Genomic DNA, 17,431 nt, shown 5'->3' on the forward strand with positions numbered 1-17,431 from the left:
ATATCCTGTTCTCATAAGTGGGCACATGGCACATATAGTAAGCCGTTGTGTTACTGTATTTATATTGCATATCTCGTCATGGAAATCAACACTGTCTACAGGGGTCTGCCATCCAGACCCTGGCCTGATGCAGGCTGGCTTAGCTTTAGCAAGGTGGCCACATCACGTGTCCTTCTTAGACCATGCTCTGGAACTCATTGTCAGTTTGCGTTTCTTGGTGCAGAAAGTATTGGTTTAAAGTGTAGAGATCTTTCTTATTCTAATTGATTCAAGAGGGTTCTGGAAGCTTCTCTGTGTGGTACAAGCTGGTGCAAGCTGGAAGTTTCCTAGCTGACAAGGAAGTTTCTATTCTGCCTAAAAGCAAGCTGAAGATTCCTGGTGTTTGGGTTATTCCTTCAGAGAAGCTGAGTATAGCTAGTTTAAACTGATTCTCTTATCTCCTTCTGTCAATGTTAATGCTGACTATAATAATAAGGTCAGAAGGAGCCAGGGTTTCACTTTCTCTTTCCTTCTGGTGTAGTGTTCTGTATATAGTGTGAAGGTTTTAGTCTTATTGTTAAGTTATTGTAAGTTTAAGTTAAGTCTGCTGCAACTGAATTTCTTATGGACAACGCCAATACAGTGGTACCTCAGGTTAAGTACTTAATTAGTTCCGGAGGTCAGTACTTAACCTGAAACTGTTCTTAACCTGAAGCACCACTTTAGCTAATGGGGCCTCCTGCTGCCACCGCGCCGCCGGAGCACGATTTCTGTTCTCATCCTGAAGCAAAGTTCTTAACCTGAAGCACTATTTCTGGGTTAGCGGAGTCTGTAACCTGAAGCATATGTAACCTGAAGCGTATGTAACCTGAGGTACCACTGTACTGAAAATGTATGGATTTGTGGCCATTTTGCTCATTTGCCTTCAGCTCTGCTGGACGAAATATTAATTGCCTCTGGTCTATTTGGGGGGGGGGGTCCTGCAATGTGCTAATTTTTTTTACTCTAACTGTATGTTGGAATCTGCTATGGATCAATATATGAGCAGTCTTCTTGACACTCAGTAGGGCATCAGGTGATGTCTCTGCTTTTTAAGATGCTGTCTAGGTTTGTCATTGCTTTTCTCCCAAGAAGCAGGCGTCTTTTAATTTCGTTACTGCTAATTCTACTGCATTCAGTTGGTCTTACTCCCAGGCAAGTGGGTATAGGATTGCAGCCTACGCCATTGCAGTCAGTACTTTTCGGATAATATCCCAAGTATACTTTCGTAGGAGTAAGCCCCAGTGAACACCAGTTAGATAGAGAGGTAGTGTGAAGTAGTGGTTAGAGTGTTGGTCAAGGACCTGGGAAACCAGAGTTTGAATCCCCACTTAGCCTGGAAGTTCACTGGGTGACCCTGGGGGCTAGTCACTTACTCTCAGCCTAATCTACTTTACACAATTGTTGTGGGAATTATATATGACAGCTTGAACTGCTTGGGGAAAAGGTGAACTATAGATATAATAAATAAACAAACACAGCAGGATTTACTGAGTAGACTATACCATCAGAAATTATGCTGGATAAATACAGCAGGAAGTGTGAGCGCTGTCTTATGATTCCCAGCTGAATGCTTCAGTGCAACTTCAGAAATAAAAACTAGTGAATTATGTTTGAGAGACCATGCTGCATAAATTGCTCTACAGTGTTTTACATCCCCATCACCCACAACCTGTGCAGTGTTTGAACTTCGTATTGAGAATTGTAAATGCATCCCATAGCCACAGCATTCTATTACAATGCAAACTGCATCTTTCTTCCCCACCTCCTTGAAAATGATTAGTGATGGTATGAGTTCTTCTCGTGTTTAAACCTGAAACACAGAAGTATCTCTTGAATATATTTACCTAATTCCACTCACATACAATTGACAGATGCCACTCAAGGAATGCCACACAAGGAAACTTACACCAAAAGCTTTGATGTGGAAATAACATACTCCTGCACATGGATATATGTGTGTGCATGAGTATTCCTGGGAAAGCTGGATGAGGTAGGTGATAGGAAGCACACAGGGGCAAAGAGACATCTCTTCTAAGCATTTTGGTGACCGCCCATGCAAGATCATTGGTCCATTTAGTCCAGTGCCAGTTACTTTTGACTGCAGCATCTCAGGGGTGCATGTGGAAATATTTTCCAAGCTGAAAGAACATGTAACTACAGACTGAACTTAGGGCAGGCCTAATGCAAAAGCTGTACTCTTTCCCCTAAGTGTGGCACTACTGACTGCTGAGTTCCTCTGACCCAACTGTGATTCACAAGGCATGCTCTTAGAAATTACAAAGGTATAACTACAACACTTTTTCTGCCAGTAGACAGATGGTCAGAGTTTTTCCTTTAAACTGGCTTCTGGTCCCTCTAGCTTGACCAGTTTTTCCTGCTGTGCTTTGTGCTCTTTCCAAATGTGGCTGAGACAGAGCAGGAGGAAAATATCAGTGTTTCCTAAGAGCAAGGCTTCAGACAGACTCCTCATACTTCCTGTGGCAACTCTTTACTGCTCCTATGGCAATGGTTGCAGTGACCATGCTTTCTTGTCTGTGCCTGCAGACTTTTCCATAATGCACATGTCAGAAATCAAATCTCTGGGATATACAGTACTTGCATGCCAAGATGACAGGCTGATCAACATAAGGTTGATCAAAGGTGAAATTGTACAATGAAAGCACAGTAACGTAAATACAAATTTAAATCAAAAGTCTCCAGTTTTATTTCAGGAGTTGATCCTCTGTATTTAATTAGTGAAGGGATTGGTCACGATTTCCATCATGGCTGGATGACTTTCTCGTACTTTGGATACCACCGGTTCACACAAGAAGAATGTATGACTAATTAGTTTGTTGGTCGTGATCCTTTTATGGGCTTATTTGCAAGGCCGGCTGAAAGGAACTTCTTATACTTGGAATTATGTATTTACCCATTAGGCAAATTAAGTGGTTTATTTACACAGTTGGCAACAGAGAAAACTATTTTGTATCTAAGCCACCAGTAGTTACATAGATCGTTGAGAGAAAATATGTTGTTGTAAACAGTGTTTTTTCCATGCACTTTTAAAGATTCAGAAATATATTGATCTTTATAACATTTTTTCCATTGCTACAGGAATATCAAAAGTGATGGCGCAACTGTATTCTGTTTACTTCCTATACATTTATTACATGAGCAAAGGAATGCAATAGAAGAGTACATGGCACTGATGCAAAGCCCATATATGCTATGATTTGCACAGGGCTTACCTGTGTGTATAAGCTTTCCCATACATGCATGGAGCTTCCCCACCATTTCAGTCTATGGAGAGGCCCTGGTGGGAAGGAAAACTCAATGTTTGCAGCAAAGTCGCACAAGAGATGACAGAACAAGGCAACACTCTTCAACAGGCCCTTTCCCAGAAATAAGGCCAAGTGAATCAAATCTGGGATTCATCAGGCATAAGTACAGTCCATTGTTTTATTTTAACCTCTTATCAAAATGTGATGTCTTAAAAGCTTGTACATAATAAAAACAGTAATAAGAGCATTGTAGAAAACACCTTGCTGCTAAGCATTTTTTTCTGTGATAAATATCTATATATATTGTTCCCTCGAGTCATAATGAAAGCAGTGGTTTTCAAGTGTAAGAGGAGGCCACTCAAAAATGAGCAAATGGCTTCTGTGAAGTCGGGGGATTCCCTAGGTATGCAGAAATACACAGGTTAAAAAAAATGACATAAAAAACCTAATAACATCCTGGCAGGTATCCATGACGTTACAAGATGTTGACATCAGCTGGCAGTGGGGAAGAGTGTAAAGAAACCAGTTGATCAGACTGTCTTCCAGTCAAATCTATGGCTGAGAGCAGTTTGAGACAGTCACGGGTCGGCTGAAAAAAAAAATAAAAGGGTGGAAAGAGGGCAAAGGAAGATCGGGAATAGACTTGTTTAAGCCTATGCACACATTAGTGGCTGAAAACACAAGAGAGCGTGTTTCCCCCACTGAATTTTATTTACATTTGCAGCCATCATGCACATCAGAAAGGAGGCATGTCTTTATCTGATGCACGTTAAATGTTTGGCTTCCCCACCAATTCCAAACTCCTATATCATCCGTCATCCGTGCGTGTGCAATGGCAGACTCAAAGGTACACACGTTAGCTTAACAGCAAAGTGAATGTGGTTTCAGTTTTCCATTTGGATCAAATCCAGTTTGAGGGAAAACACACCAAACAGCAGTATTGCTCAAGAAATGGCAGGGTAGATATGCATTGTGGCTGAGGTTTCGAAAGCCAGCGGTGGGAGCACACTGGATGCAGAATAAATGTGTCCCTGGCAACTTAAAGTGAGAAAAGTGCCAAATAAATATAATATATAAATGTCTCTTGGAGGAAGGAAATTAGGAGGGATGCCTCTCCCACCTCCTGGAGTCTCGCTGCCTCTGCTTTATAGTTATGAAATACTCAGCTTTGTTGCTGGCAGCATTGTTGCATATATTACAGCAGGGGAAGGTCTAGAGGATATGTATGGGGATTGCACAGTATCCCTTCCCCAGTTTTGCAATTACCCGCCCCCCTCCTTGAGGGTCGGACAGCAGTACAAAGCTCTTGGGGGTTGAGAATACACTGCACCATTTTTTGGAAATCGTATCACGTCCAGCCCAGGCAAATTGATTCACTGTGAAATATAAAGCTCCCTATTATATGACGGTACAAATAAGCAAAACATTTACCGGTAACTTCCGTTCTGTGATTTGGATAGGCCACTACGATCTCAAACAGAGTTGATGATCCCATGTAGGCTTATACAACGTGATCAAAGCATCAAGATCTCCTCGAAAAAATACACGAGGAACCAGAGGATTGTTGCAGAACTGCACAACTTTTGCTGCAGATAATTCATGTAATTTGCGTATCATTTTCATGCACAGAGTGGTCGCCAAACTACAGGGTGGCGGATATGCCGCACTTCTCGTGACAAAAACCCATTGTTTCAACATTCTGAAAAACAACTAGCAACAAAGGCTGAAGAAACCTGAGACTGCTTTTTTTTTTTTAAAGAAATCTTTGAGATATACTTCGAAAAATCACAAGTGGAAAACAAATCATCCAGACTTTTTTTTTCCAACCTGCTTCTTTGTTTTCATTGTCTTTGCCACCCCATATTTAATTACCAGAAGTGTACTTTGCTTTTTAATCAAAAGCTGTGAGTCTCAGGATCTTTATAGGAGAGTGCAGGCCACACATAAGTATTGTAGGGGCTGTAAGCAACTCAGTGGATATTGCTTACCCCTGATCTAATGCAACTTCATATATAATATTTTGTATAACCGGGCCTTGTTCTCCAGACACGTGATATACTACGCTTCTTTGGCATGCAAGCGATTTAGCAAGGGCACTGGTCTCCGAGTGAGGTAGCCTCCTCTGAGGAATGTACAACATTTGGAACAAAGCCACTCTTTACCCCTTCCCAACCCTCTTGCATCGAAATGTCTCCTTTTTTCACAAGTTCGTATATGTCTTTAGTGAGAACGGTGAAGGATTCTTCAACATTCGTGGCGTCTTTGGCTGATGTTTCTATGTACTTCATGCCACAGGCGGATGCCAGTTCCTCAGCTTCTTCTCTCGTGACCTGGCGCTGCGTCTCCAAGTCGCATTTGTGTCCCACCAGGATAAACACAATCTGGAAAGGGTGCACATGCATCTTAGCTTCCTGAAGCCAATCGTACACATGCTCAAAAGAAGACCGATTAGTGATGTCAAACACCAGCAAGCCTCCTACCGAATTTCGGTAATAAGAACGCGTGATTGACCTGCAAAATAAAAGGGGAGAAACATGCTCAACAGGAAAGAACATTCCAGCTTGTCTGCGTTTACTTCTTTAAAGACAGGAGTATCCTTGTGAGCTGGAGAAGATCTTAGAACAAAATGAAATCCTGGCATTTAAAAAAAGAAAAATTAGAAGAATTGCTCTAATTCGGTAGCGGTGGTCAGTCTTTTTTGCAATTATTCTACAAATTATGTGAAGAGAAAATAGAGTCATCTGATGGGAGCTATGGTGCATATCTAACTTTCCCTTACCCTCCTCCCCAGCCATCACCAATAGTTTTTAAGTTAGAACACCCACACACTACAATTCCCAACAAATTATAGTTCCCAGGACTATTGGGGACGGACGGACGGATGTCATGTGCTTTAAATGTATGCTGTGAATGTGACCAAAGGATGCAACAGAAGCAGGATTGCAAGCCTAATTCTCTGCAATGGCCAAGCCAGCTCACGGGATGCGGATGGCACTGTGGTCTAAACCACTAAGCCTCTTGGGCTTGCCAATCAGAAGGTCACAAGCTCGAATCCCCACAACAGAGTGAGCTCTTGTTGCTCTGTCCCAGCTCCTGCCAACCTAACAGTTCAAAAGCACGCCAGTGCAAGTAGGTAAATAGGTACCACTGTGGCGGGAAGGTAAACGGCATTTCCGCGCGCTCTGGTTTCCGTCACTGTGTTCCGCTGCGCCAGAAGCGGTTTAGTCATGCTGGCCACATGACCTGGAAAGCAGCCTGTGAACTAACACCGGCTTCCTCAGCCTGAAAGCGAGATGAGCACAGCAACACCATAGTCGCTTTTGACTGGACTTAACCGTCCAGGGGTCCTTTACCTTTATGTATTTAGATAAGGTTTCTTTTCCACCTTTCAGACAGTGTCGTGGGACAAAGTTGTGGAGCTGCCCCTCTTCCCACCAGCACTTGGTTGGGGCTGAGCAGGGCAGTGGTTTGACCGGGGCTGGGTAGGTGCACTGGTAGACCGAGCCACTCTGGGACTCCCACCATTGTATGACCTTGCAGTTGCCCTACCCCTGGTCCCATCAAAGTTGCCAACATAGGTTGGCTCCACAGGTCTGCCCACCACACTGGCTACTACTGCATCTGAACGGTCCTCAAGGTCGCTTGTTAAGAGGCTGTGATCACACACACATCCACACACAAACCCCAAACCCATATAACCCACCAGTCTTAGTCACCTGGGTGACAGAAGGGATCCAAGTAAGTTCATTCCCCTGAACTTCTGAAGTCCCAAAACAACCTGCAGGTGAAACCAAGTGTTGTTTCTGGCAGGGAGGTAGGGAGCAAGCCCCCCTGCATCCGCTGCTCCTCTGGCCAATGGATGGGGCCAAGCTGGTCTCTCTTTTAACACGATGCTCTTCCTGGAAGGCAGAAAGCGCAACCTCCCAGTGAAGCTTGGTCCATTGCTTGGGAGCTCTTTGCTGAAACAAATGAGCCTGTCCAGTATTTTCTTGCTTAATATGAACTTTGATTATAAATTGCTATGTCCTGTTAATACTGCACACTGCTGAGAAAGTGGAAAGAATATAATTAGCTGTCTATTTTTTTAAAAACAACTTTATTACAGTGATAGCTTGGTTCTTGAACTGAATACGTTCCGGGAGTCCGTTCGACTTCCAAAACTGTTCGAAAACCAAGGTGCAGCTTAGATTGGGAGCTTCCTGCACTCAAGTGGAAGCTGCGGTGGATGTTGGGCTTCCGAAAAACGTTCACAAACCAGAACACTTACTTCCGGGTTTGCAGCATTCGGGAGCTGATTTGTTCAGCAACTAATCTGTTCAAGAACCAAGTTATGACTGTATTCATATCAGAATTTGCAGGTGTCCAGTAAAATGTACCCTCATACATGATCATGCGGAAGAATTGAGCTGTATGATCAGATCCTAAGAGTGCATCTATATCAGATGGTTTTCTTGAGTATATTCTAAGTAGGGCACCCTGCCAGAGAGAATCATTGATTAGAATTGCAATCCCATGTACTCTTACTTAGAAGTCCTATCTAACCCCGCAATAGGATGTGTTTCTGAGCAGTTGTGTGTAGGACTACACTACCTTTAAGGTGCCACAAGGCTCTGCTGATGTTCCCTGCAATGTTTCTTTATGATGTGTGAGATGTGGCTAAGAATATGCTTGAAATATAAGCTGTGCCTCATTTGCCCTAATCGACTAACCTCTGCTGTGCTGAGGATTCCTCAGGTACTGACATAGATTTTCAAGATTTTGGATGAAATCCAGAAGGCCACTTTAGGCAGCCAGCAGCATTTTTATCTCTCCCCCACAACCCCAGAGCAGAAGATTTCCTGTGCTGTATCACATACCATTTCTGAATTTGCTCCAAGGTTCCAAAGCGTTTCCCGTGTAGGACTGAGGTGCTGATGTTTGAGAAAAGCAAGTATCCAAAATCATTCTGGGGGTGCCAAGAGCATTCTTTGGCATAGTTCGCTTGACCATGGCCTACTTGCAGAACTGTAAGAACTAGGAATTATCTTCTTGTTTTTTAAAGGGATTGTGAGGGTTTGTAGGATGCTGAAATGAACTTCTGTGTTTGCATGTTCAAGCAGGCAGATGTTAGAGTTCCCAAGACCTATGGCATAAAAAGGCAAAGGGACCCCTGACCATTAGGTCCAGTCGTTTCCAACTCTGGGGTTGCGGCGCTCATCTCGCTTTATTGGCTGAGGGAGCCGGCATACAGCTTCCGGGTCATGTGGCCAGCATGACTAAGCTGCTTCTGGCGAACCAGAGCAGTGCATGAAAACGCTGTTTACCTTCCTGCCGGAGTGGTACCTATTTATCTACTTGCACTTTGACGTGTTTTCAAACCTATGGTATAGTGCAGAGCAAATGCAGCAGACTGCAGCTCAGAGCAGGAGGGATGGTGTTACCTGGAGGAGCATCGTGGTAACTAACAAATCGCCTTGTTGTGGCAAGTGAATGAGGTGATAATGAGGCTTTCAAGTTTCTTTGCAACAGATTAGCATAGAAGTCAGAGGATGATGATAATAACAATCAAACAGAGGGTGGGGGCCACTTTGATGGGATTCCCATGTCAAGCTAGCAATTTAAATGGCAAACTCTTCATTGCAAAACTGCTTGCTTTTGTAATTAAAAGGCAAAGGTTGCAGTTCAGCCAACTGAAGGTATTTCGTTAATGTTCAGTGAGTTTTACATATTGAACCTATGCCGTCAGAAGTTAAGCACCACTGATTTCAATAGACTTTACACCCTAGAAACTATGTATAGCATTGCTGCAGTTATGAAGATTCTAATAAAGTGGGTATTATGCTATGTAATGCTGCTCTTCAGTGTGTGCATATAAAACGATGTCTCAAAATGGGTGCCTGAATATTTTTTTTACTTTCCTTTAAAATGTGGCTGTAGTGGCTGTGATGAGGAGCTCCTGAACCTCTAAATTTACCACCAAACCACTGCCTGGGACTGTACCATTTTATAGTTCAGATGGGGAACAGAATGTCTGAATGTAATGTCCTTGCCACAGAAAACTAACATTGGGTAGAAGGTTCCAGTCTAATGTTCTGCCTGAGCTGCTGGCTTTCTGCATGAGAGGAGTCAAGTCTCACTGTTTAACCTAAAGTTCATTGCAGCACAAGCTATCAAATGGGTAAACAAGTAAACAAGAGTGAATAATGATTTCTGGAGGAAACACTGAAAAACAACCCGCTATCTGCAGTCTCAATTGGTATAATCCTAGGAATTGTCCTGTTTGATTTATTTTCACATGTAGATCAGCTGCAAGAAGCTGAGAGTATTTGAATGTGCAAACTTCCAATGTACTGTTTGACTGATCAAGTATGCATATAATTTTCCTTAGCAGATGTTGAATGCTATACACAATAATTATAATAATGGTCTACGTGATAATTTCAATAAGACTAAATTTGTCATAAACCAACTGCCAAATGCTAGTTAATGAAGCAAAAACAGTTTGGAGCCACATTTCTTCCAACATGTCTCTCTGACTGGTAAGTTAGAAAGCAAACAACACATCTATATGGCTCATTTCAATATAGATCGACCTTGAGCATTGTTATGTTAAATTACTAACTTACAATTATGTATGAAGTCTATACCGGCCTCTCATTTTATTTACTTTGACTTGGATACAGACGTAGGCTGCAGTCCTAACCACACTTACCAATAGGCTGGCGGGGGCTTGTAGGCCAACAGATTTATTGCGACATGAGCCTTCACGGTCTAGAATCCACTTCATCAGATGCATGAAGTGTTGTTGGCAATTGGCAGAGGAGAAATGAAGCCAAATGGCAATGAAGTACAAAAAGGACTGTCTGTGCCCATTGAATGTAAAGATTAAGATAAGCAAAGTGGGTGTTCATAACATCAATGGTTGCTGATAACACAACCATCCCAACTTTGCTATGTTAACTAACACACCTGGTGGAACAGAAAACCAAGGTTTGCCTTGGCAAACAGAATCAAACTTCCCAATTGTTCACACAGAAGATGGGGAAAAGTGGAGTCAAACTGGCCCCGCAGAAGCAATTCTGCAAAGGAAATTTAGGAGCTGGAATCAGCAGTTCATTTTAACAAGAGTTTGGGAAGCAAGGCAAAGGCACATCCTCCAACTGGGATTTCTTACCCATCCACCTGTCTGGGGGATGGTTGCCCTTGAGTGGTGAATAAAATATCTTCTACTCCTATTCTTATTGCTTCACATGTCCAAAAGCTGCGACTTGTTTATAGGCATGAGTCTCATGAGGCCTTTAAAAAACAACAACAACAAAACCTAGGCCTTTTCAAACTTAGCTTCAGTCTGAATATTATTCTGCTGCTGCGTTTTTATGCTTGCATTATTGTCCTGCTGCTCTGTTGCTGTTATTTTCTTGGTTGATTTTAGTAGTTTCACATCACTTTTATTCTTTGTTAGCTGTCCTAGGAGCAGCAACACTTGAAGTTCAGGCCTGGGGAACCAATGCAAAATACAGTGGTACCTTGGGTTACATACGCTTCAGGTTACATACGCTTCAGGTTACATACGCTTCAGGTTACATACGCTTCAGGTTACATACGCTTCAGGTTACAGACTCTGCTAACCCAGAAATATTACCTCGGGTTAAGAACTTTGCTTCAGGATGAGAACAGAAATTGTGCAGCAGAGGCGCAGCGGCAGCAGGAGGCCCCATTAGCTAAAGTGGTGCTTCAGGTTAAGAACAGTTTCAGGTTAAGAACAGACCTCCAGAACGAATTAAGTTCTTCACCCGAGGTACCACTGTACTGTACAAGGATCAAACCAAATGTCTATCGAGTCCAGCTTCCTGTTTCCTAGAGGCACCTGCTTAGATGCCCAGGGAAGCCCACATGGAGGACCTGAGTTAATCTATGGAATTCCCTTCCGCAAGGGATAGTGATTGGCCACCAACTTAAATGGCTTTAAAAGAGGATTGGACAGATTCTTAGGTGATTCATGCAATGGCTGGGTTTTACCATCACTGTTGGGGGCAGCATGTCTCTGAATACACATTGCTGGGAATCACAAATAGGGAGAAAACTGTTGCATGCAGGTCCTGCCTGTTGGTTTAATAATAAAGTTGTTGTTGTTGTTGTTGTTGTTGTTGTTGTTGTTGTTGTTGTTGTTACTGCCAGTAGGCTCTTCTTATGCTCTTAATGAGGACAATATTCCTTTCCTCCTGTTGTTGCCCAGAGAGGCTTTCTGACTCTGATCTTGGAGTTAGTAACAGCCATTATGATTAATAGCCCTTATCCACCATGAATTTGTCTCTTCTCCCTTTAAAGCTGTCCAGTGGCACTGAGTTCCCCAAGTTAACTATGCACTTTATTTGGTCCGCCCTGAAGCCAAATTTGATGGTTCTTATTGTGAGAAAGAGAATGAAACAAACAAACAAAGCCTCACTGAAAATAAGCCTTAGATAGAAAGAGGCCTTGGATGACGGAGGTGCTGGGTGGTTGTGGACACAAGAAGGGTTGTCAGAATACAACAGTGACTAATTTCATAGGGGTCTGCCCCATTAGCCTGTTGGAACAAATATAGAAGACTTCCTTGGAGACAAGCAGATTTTGGAGGGTGGCAAAAGCTTTTGTGGTTTAGAACCTGCTTTATGGGATGCGGAAAAGAGATGAGGCCCCAATGCCCTGAAATGTGAGAGGCCCCATTGTTGACATTTATTCCTCTCTAGTGTGTATGTTCACGTGTGTCTTATATATATCCCCACAGAGAACCACATTTCATGCACCTGATGATGAAGTCAACACCGGTCCACCAAAGCTGATGCCACACTCAACCTCTTTAGGTGCCACAAAGCACAAGTATTTTGCTGCCTGAGGAAGAACATCAAGTGGTGTCCACTTCCCAGACAAACTGCATAGTGCCTGTAGGTGACCAAGTTATTTAAGCACCTGAGGCAGAAAACCTCACAAGCCTCTTTCCCTAGGGGTAGAAACACAGCCATCCTAAGTTAATTACTGCCTTCAAATGACCCCCCAAATCTGCCGCCTGAGGTGACTGTCTCACTGTGCCTAATGTTAGGGCCAGCCTTGGGGACTCTGCTCTTCTGCAAACCTAATTACACTGGTGTTGCTAGAGATCTGAATCAGCACATTCAAAGCAGCCTTTGTCAACACGATGCCCTCCAGATTTTTTTCCTGACTACAACTCCCAACATCCCTGACCAATGACCACACTGGTCGCGGCTGATGGAAGTTGTAGTCCGAAAACTGGGGAGACAGCAGGTTGGCAAAGGATGCCTGCAAAAAGTTAACTACCTTCAAGGGGTTAACACGCACGAACACGCCCTGAGCGGGAAAGGCGGGTGGGGTTGATCCACGGAGCTGCTGATCTGCGGCGAAGAGGAGGCACTCTGCATATACTCAGAAGCCTCTCGTCAGCGTGGGGGGGGGAAGAGATTCCGGAGACACCCCTTGGTTAAACAGCATGCATATTACTCGGGAGGAGGGCGGGAAGGGGCGCCTGCTATACCTGAATCTCTCTTGGCCCGCCGTGTCCCAGAGCTGCAGCTTGATCCTCTTGCCCGGCTCGATCTCCACCAGGCGGGAGAAGAAATCCACCCCGACGGTGGGATCCGAGTGCATGGGCCCCGGGAAGCGGCCCTCGGTGAAGCGGTGCAAAAGGCACGACTTGCCCACCGTCGAGTCGCCCAGCACGATCAGGCGGAACTGGTAGATCCAGATGGCTGCGTCCATGGCGCTCTCCCCGGAGGAGGAGCAGGCGGCCGGGTGGGCTCCTCCGCCGCCGCCGTCCTCGGCCTTGTTGGGGCGCCTCCTCGGGCGGTGCCTGCACCGAGCTCCCACGGCCCCTATCCCAGGCATTGGCGCAGCAGGAAGGGAGGGACGCGCGGAGGAAGGGAAGCACGGAGGGCGGGACGGAGGCGCCTCTGGTCCGAGCGCGGGGACTCGACGAGCAGCGCGGGAAGGAGAGGGGAGCCACGGGCCGGGGCTCTCCCCGTCTGCAAGGCGGATCTGGGTTGGGAAAGAAAGGGATGGCGGTCGGGTCTGGGGGGGGGGAATGGAGCTGCCTTTGCTTACCTCCTGCCCTGCTAACGGAGAGGGGAAAGCGGAGGAGACCAGACGGGGGGCGACGGAGCAGGGAGAGGATTCCAGGCGAGCGGATGGCGCGCCTTTGTTCCCTTCGATTGGGCGGTGGGTGGGCTTATTTTTTTCCAGTTTTCCCCCAGTGGTGGCGGTGCTGGAGGAGGAGGAGGAGGAGGGCGGGGACTGCCCACTGCTTTGCTGCCACTGGGATGGGAAAAGAAGGAGGCTTTTAAACCGTCGGGTGGGCGTGGATTGGCAGCTTGGCTCCGCTTCTGCGCGAGGGGCTGCCGGGGCTCGGCGTCGGTTTCCCCTTTTTGCTCTGAGGCTCCCTTTCTGAAATGGAGAGCCCAGCAAGCCCCTTTCGCCTCGTGCCCCGGTCCGTCGCTGCTCCCCCGGGAGAAAAGCACTCTGCACGTGCCCAGAGAGGCGCATTGATGTTCCCAGGCTTGGCACTGAAAACGGGTTCTTGGGCTCTTTGGGGAGGGTTTAAGTCAGGACATTGTTTCTGGTTACGTCGGAGCAACCAGGCAGGGCTCCTACTTTTTAGAAGGAGGCACGAAACAGGCTTAGCAGCCGCGGTTTCACATCACCGCATGGTGGCAAAAAACCAAAGCGAATGTGAAGATACCACTGAGGGTATGTTTTAAAAGGGAGCTAGAATCAAATCCTGGCTCACTGACAGGTACACCTGCCCGGCGGGTTTTCAAAATGCTTGCTTGTTTCATTGGCATGTCCGATTTGTCGGCGTATATTTTAAAATACATTACCTGGAAGATATGTATGAAGAAGTAAACATTGGTGCATCAGACCCACGACTTTCTATCCTGACTGCCAGCTCCTCCCACTCCAAGGAAGTATTTACCCATCACTTTATTAAACCATGGAACTCTTTCCCACCAAATGTGATGAAGGGGACCACCTTAGATGGCTTTAAAAAAGGGATTAAAGAAAGTTTGGAAGAATAGCCTCTTGGTGGCTACAAGTTGTTATAGTGACTATATTATTACCTCCAGGATCAGAGGTTGCCTAAGTGCATCGTGGGCAGATGCTAACAAAGCAAATAGCTCTGTGCGTCTTAAGCATGTGAACAAAACCACACACTGCCGGCTACAGAGAAGGCAAATTTCTCAAGCTAAAATGCACCTCCACCACACCAAGGGCAATCAAACAGGTGGTTGCCTGGTTCCTCTTGCTGTCTTAGAAGTCAGGCAGCATTTTGACACTACAAAAACATTGCTGTGGATATTTTTAAGATGGGTTGCTGCGGAATGAGATTTTTGAGCTCACTGGCAATCGTGCTGGTCGGCCGGCACGATTCAAAGGCTCAAGCATTCTTTCTCTTGGGCTTTGCTAAGTGGAATAATGTTTGGCTTGGCGCTGGCTGATGGGTGGCACTCTGTGGGTGGCTGGAAATGGAATAGATCTCTCAGTGGTGCAGTATAAGGCAGCAGGCTCTTGACATAATGATCATGTGGGTGGGTTGGTCTTTAGATGGAAAAATGCATTACTCCACTGAATGCAAAATGTGAAATGAACTGCTGCGTGTGGGAGACCCTTGCTGAGGAGCCCTGGGCCTCTGCGTCCACGTCCCGACCCTGAAAGTGGCTCTTCTTCCTTGTTAAATAGACTGAGGATCTCCTGTGGCAAGCAGTTTAGAACAAGGGAGCTGTCCGTTCAGCACCTTTTCGAAACGGAACACCGAGAGACCTGAGTGCTATATATATATTACCACCACCAGCAACAAAACACATAGTTTAAAAACTGGAACCAGCTTGTCAAAACACCCCTCTTTAAATAAAACTCATGGAGAAGTGAAGTGAAAGCAAATGTTCAAACTGGTGCCCTCCAGATGCTCTTGGAAAACAACTCCCGTTGGATCTCAGGGCACTGGAGAGCAAAGTTGGTTAGAGCACAGTGCTGATAATGCCAAGGTTGCAGGTTTGATCCCTATATGGGACAGCTGCAAAGGTTAGACTAGCAAGCTGATCCTGAAGGCCTTTCCAACTCCATGATTCTATTATTCACTATATTGTTTCCAATGCTATTTAACAACTACATGAACCCATTGGGAGTGAACCTTAATAGTTTGGGAGCAAGGTGTCATCCGTACTCCAATGATACCTAACTTGTATTTTTCTGTAGCATCTGAATCGGGAGCGGCTGGTGCAGTTGTGGGCTGGATGCAGGCTAGAAAACCAAGGCTGAATCCTGGTAAGATGGAAGCTTGTGTGTGATAGTGGTTCCTGGATCTGGGATGTCAGTAAGTTACCTGCCCTGGATGGGGTCACACTTTCCCTGAAGGAGCATGGGCATAGTTTGGGGGTGATTCTGGATCCCACTCTGTCACTAGAGACACAGGTGTCTTTGATGAATGGGAGTGCCTTTTTCCGACTTGCTGGGTAAGGCAGCCACGGCGGTTCCTAGATCAGGATAGCTTGACCACAGTTGCCCATGCTTCTCGCTGCTGGATTCCTGCAAATGTGCTCTATGCGGAGCTACCCTTCAGGTTGGTCTGCAGGTACAGAACACAGTGGCTTGGTTGCTTGTGGGAGCAAGCTACTTCCAGCATAAAACTCCCTGCTTGCTGTATTTCCACAGGCTGCCAATCTGCTACTGGGACAAGTTCAAAGTGTTGGTGCTAACATATAAGCCCCCTATGCAGCTCAGGATCAGGTTACTTGAGAACATAGCCTGTGGTGATCCCGGACACAGCTTAGGACCTGGATAGGGCACATAGCTTTTTGGCTTGTGCAGATGGAAAGGAAAGGCAGACGTCAGAGTGGAACTGCAGTGCAACGTGTGTGCCAAATTGAGAGTATGGGGAAAATCAATGCACTTGGGAGAAATCACTCGCAGGCAAAATGGGGCATAGGGGAAATCCAGTGCCAGCACCACACTTTGTGTGGTTCTGCCCAGAAGAGTTCTGCTGTTGTCTGCTCTGTAAGAAATGTGAGAGACCAACACAAGCCCAGCTGATGACACGTGTGACTGGTAGGGAACATTCAAGCTGAATGAATGAATGTATCTGGAGAAGACTGTGATTGGTCATCATCTACCCCTCATCTGATTGATCAATTAGTCTCACATTTGCACGTGATTGTATCTCAGTGTAGGGGGATTTTCAAGACAGCAAAGAAAGTGTAAAATGATTTACAATTTCATTAACGAAATTACTGCTGTTTCTTAGATGAACGCACCGTTTTTCATATTTCATTTTTGCTCCCAATATTGTCTTCATTTCCTATTACAGGAATGAATCAGAATCAAAGGAGCTTTAGGAACAAGAGGTGTGCTGTCAAGGAGGGACATTGAACTTCAGCTTCAATAATAAAAGGTGGATCTTGGAACCCCTTTCTTCGGCCTTCAGGACTCTCCTCAGACGAGCTTCCTCTCTCCAGGCCACACCCCTCAATGGCCCTGGGCTGCTGCCCTGAGCTCCTTTGGAGGAGGAAAGGCAGGATGTGAAGTTAATTAATAAATAACTTAAAACAGAATGCCTTAGGCATTCAGTTCAGTGCTATACATCAGAGTGGGCAATGTTTTTGAAGGCTGCATCCCCTCCAGATAATGAGTTAATGAGTTGCATTCCAGCCGTGGACAAAGTCTGAGAGAAAAAGTGTTCTGTATTAATGAATCCAGAATAAAGACCAGTTTGCTTCAGTTTTCACCAGAGCTATCTCAGATGAGAATTCCCAACCTGAGAAGTCAGTCCCTCTGTGTTTGCTGGGATCTTAACTGTACAGAGGATTTTTTAAACAACAACAAGTACAACAGTTCAATACAGCTACTGTTCTGGAAAACAAAGTAATTTATGGCTTTAGTTTGCTACACACTCAGTAGAAGCCTACTAATTTGTTCTCCGACAGCTGGTAGGTGGGTGGAACTTCTTTTCTCTAAGCCATGCAACCTGGAAAAGATTTAAAACAACAACAACAACAATAATTGTTTCCAACAAATAAAATGCTGCTCATTTCAGCTTGGAAGCTACAACGAAAGAGGAACAGGGTGCATTTAAAAGCCAGGGGAAATAAAGAAGAAATGAACATGAGTTCTGATAGAATGGAAGA

General features: G+C 45.1%; 2 protein-coding genes and 1 long non-coding RNA gene across 4 annotated transcripts in view; 1 reads left to right on the plus strand and 2 right to left on the minus strand.

Annotated features, from left to right (window-relative positions):
• The window catches only part of CUL5 (cullin 5), a 48,767-nt gene extending 35,227 nt beyond the window's left edge, over window positions 1-13,540 (minus strand). Inside the window, exon 1 of one of the 2 annotated variants that reach the window (XM_083499535.1) lies at window positions 13,520-13,540. The gene's annotated coding sequence lies outside the window, so the exon portion shown is untranslated. The remainder of the gene's footprint in view (window positions 1-13,519) is intronic. The other variant, XM_083499534.1, reaches the window with a different exon arrangement.
• RAB39A (RAB39A, member RAS oncogene family) lies at window positions 2,921-13,266 on the minus strand. Its single transcript, XM_083499995.1, has 2 exons — window positions 12,793-13,266; window positions 2,921-5,795 (listed from the first exon to the last, which is right to left on the minus strand). The coding sequence occupies exons 1-2, from the start codon at window positions 13,140-13,142 to the stop codon at window positions 5,369-5,371; spliced, it is 777 nt and encodes a 258-aa protein (XP_083356121.1). The 5' UTR covers window positions 13,143-13,266; the 3' UTR covers window positions 2,921-5,368.
• Window positions 13,211-16,793, plus strand: LOC310705452. The gene is made up of 3 exons (XR_014525297.1): window positions 13,211-13,296; window positions 15,507-15,624; window positions 16,615-16,793. It is a non-coding gene; the product is annotated as an uncharacterized lncRNA (long non-coding RNA).
• Window positions 16,794-17,431: the final 638 nt, after the last annotated feature.

The sequence above is a fragment of the Podarcis liolepis genome (genome assembly GCF_965112155.1).
Source record: "Podarcis liolepis genome assembly, chromosome: 4".
Taxonomy (NCBI): Eukaryota; Metazoa; Chordata; class Lepidosauria; order Squamata; family Lacertidae; genus Podarcis; species Podarcis liolepis.

What these genes read in the sequence shown, in the direction of transcription:
- RAB39A (XM_083499995.1), bottom strand. Translation starts at nt 13,142, where the DNA reads ATGCCTGGGATAGGGGCCGTGGGAGCTCGGTGCAGGCACCGCCCGAGG. An exon ending in GCGGGCCAAGAGAGATTCAG is followed by an intron (nt 5,796 to 12,792) that starts GTATAGCAGGCG and finishes TTTATTTTGCAG; the next exon opens with GTCAATCACGCGTTCTTATT.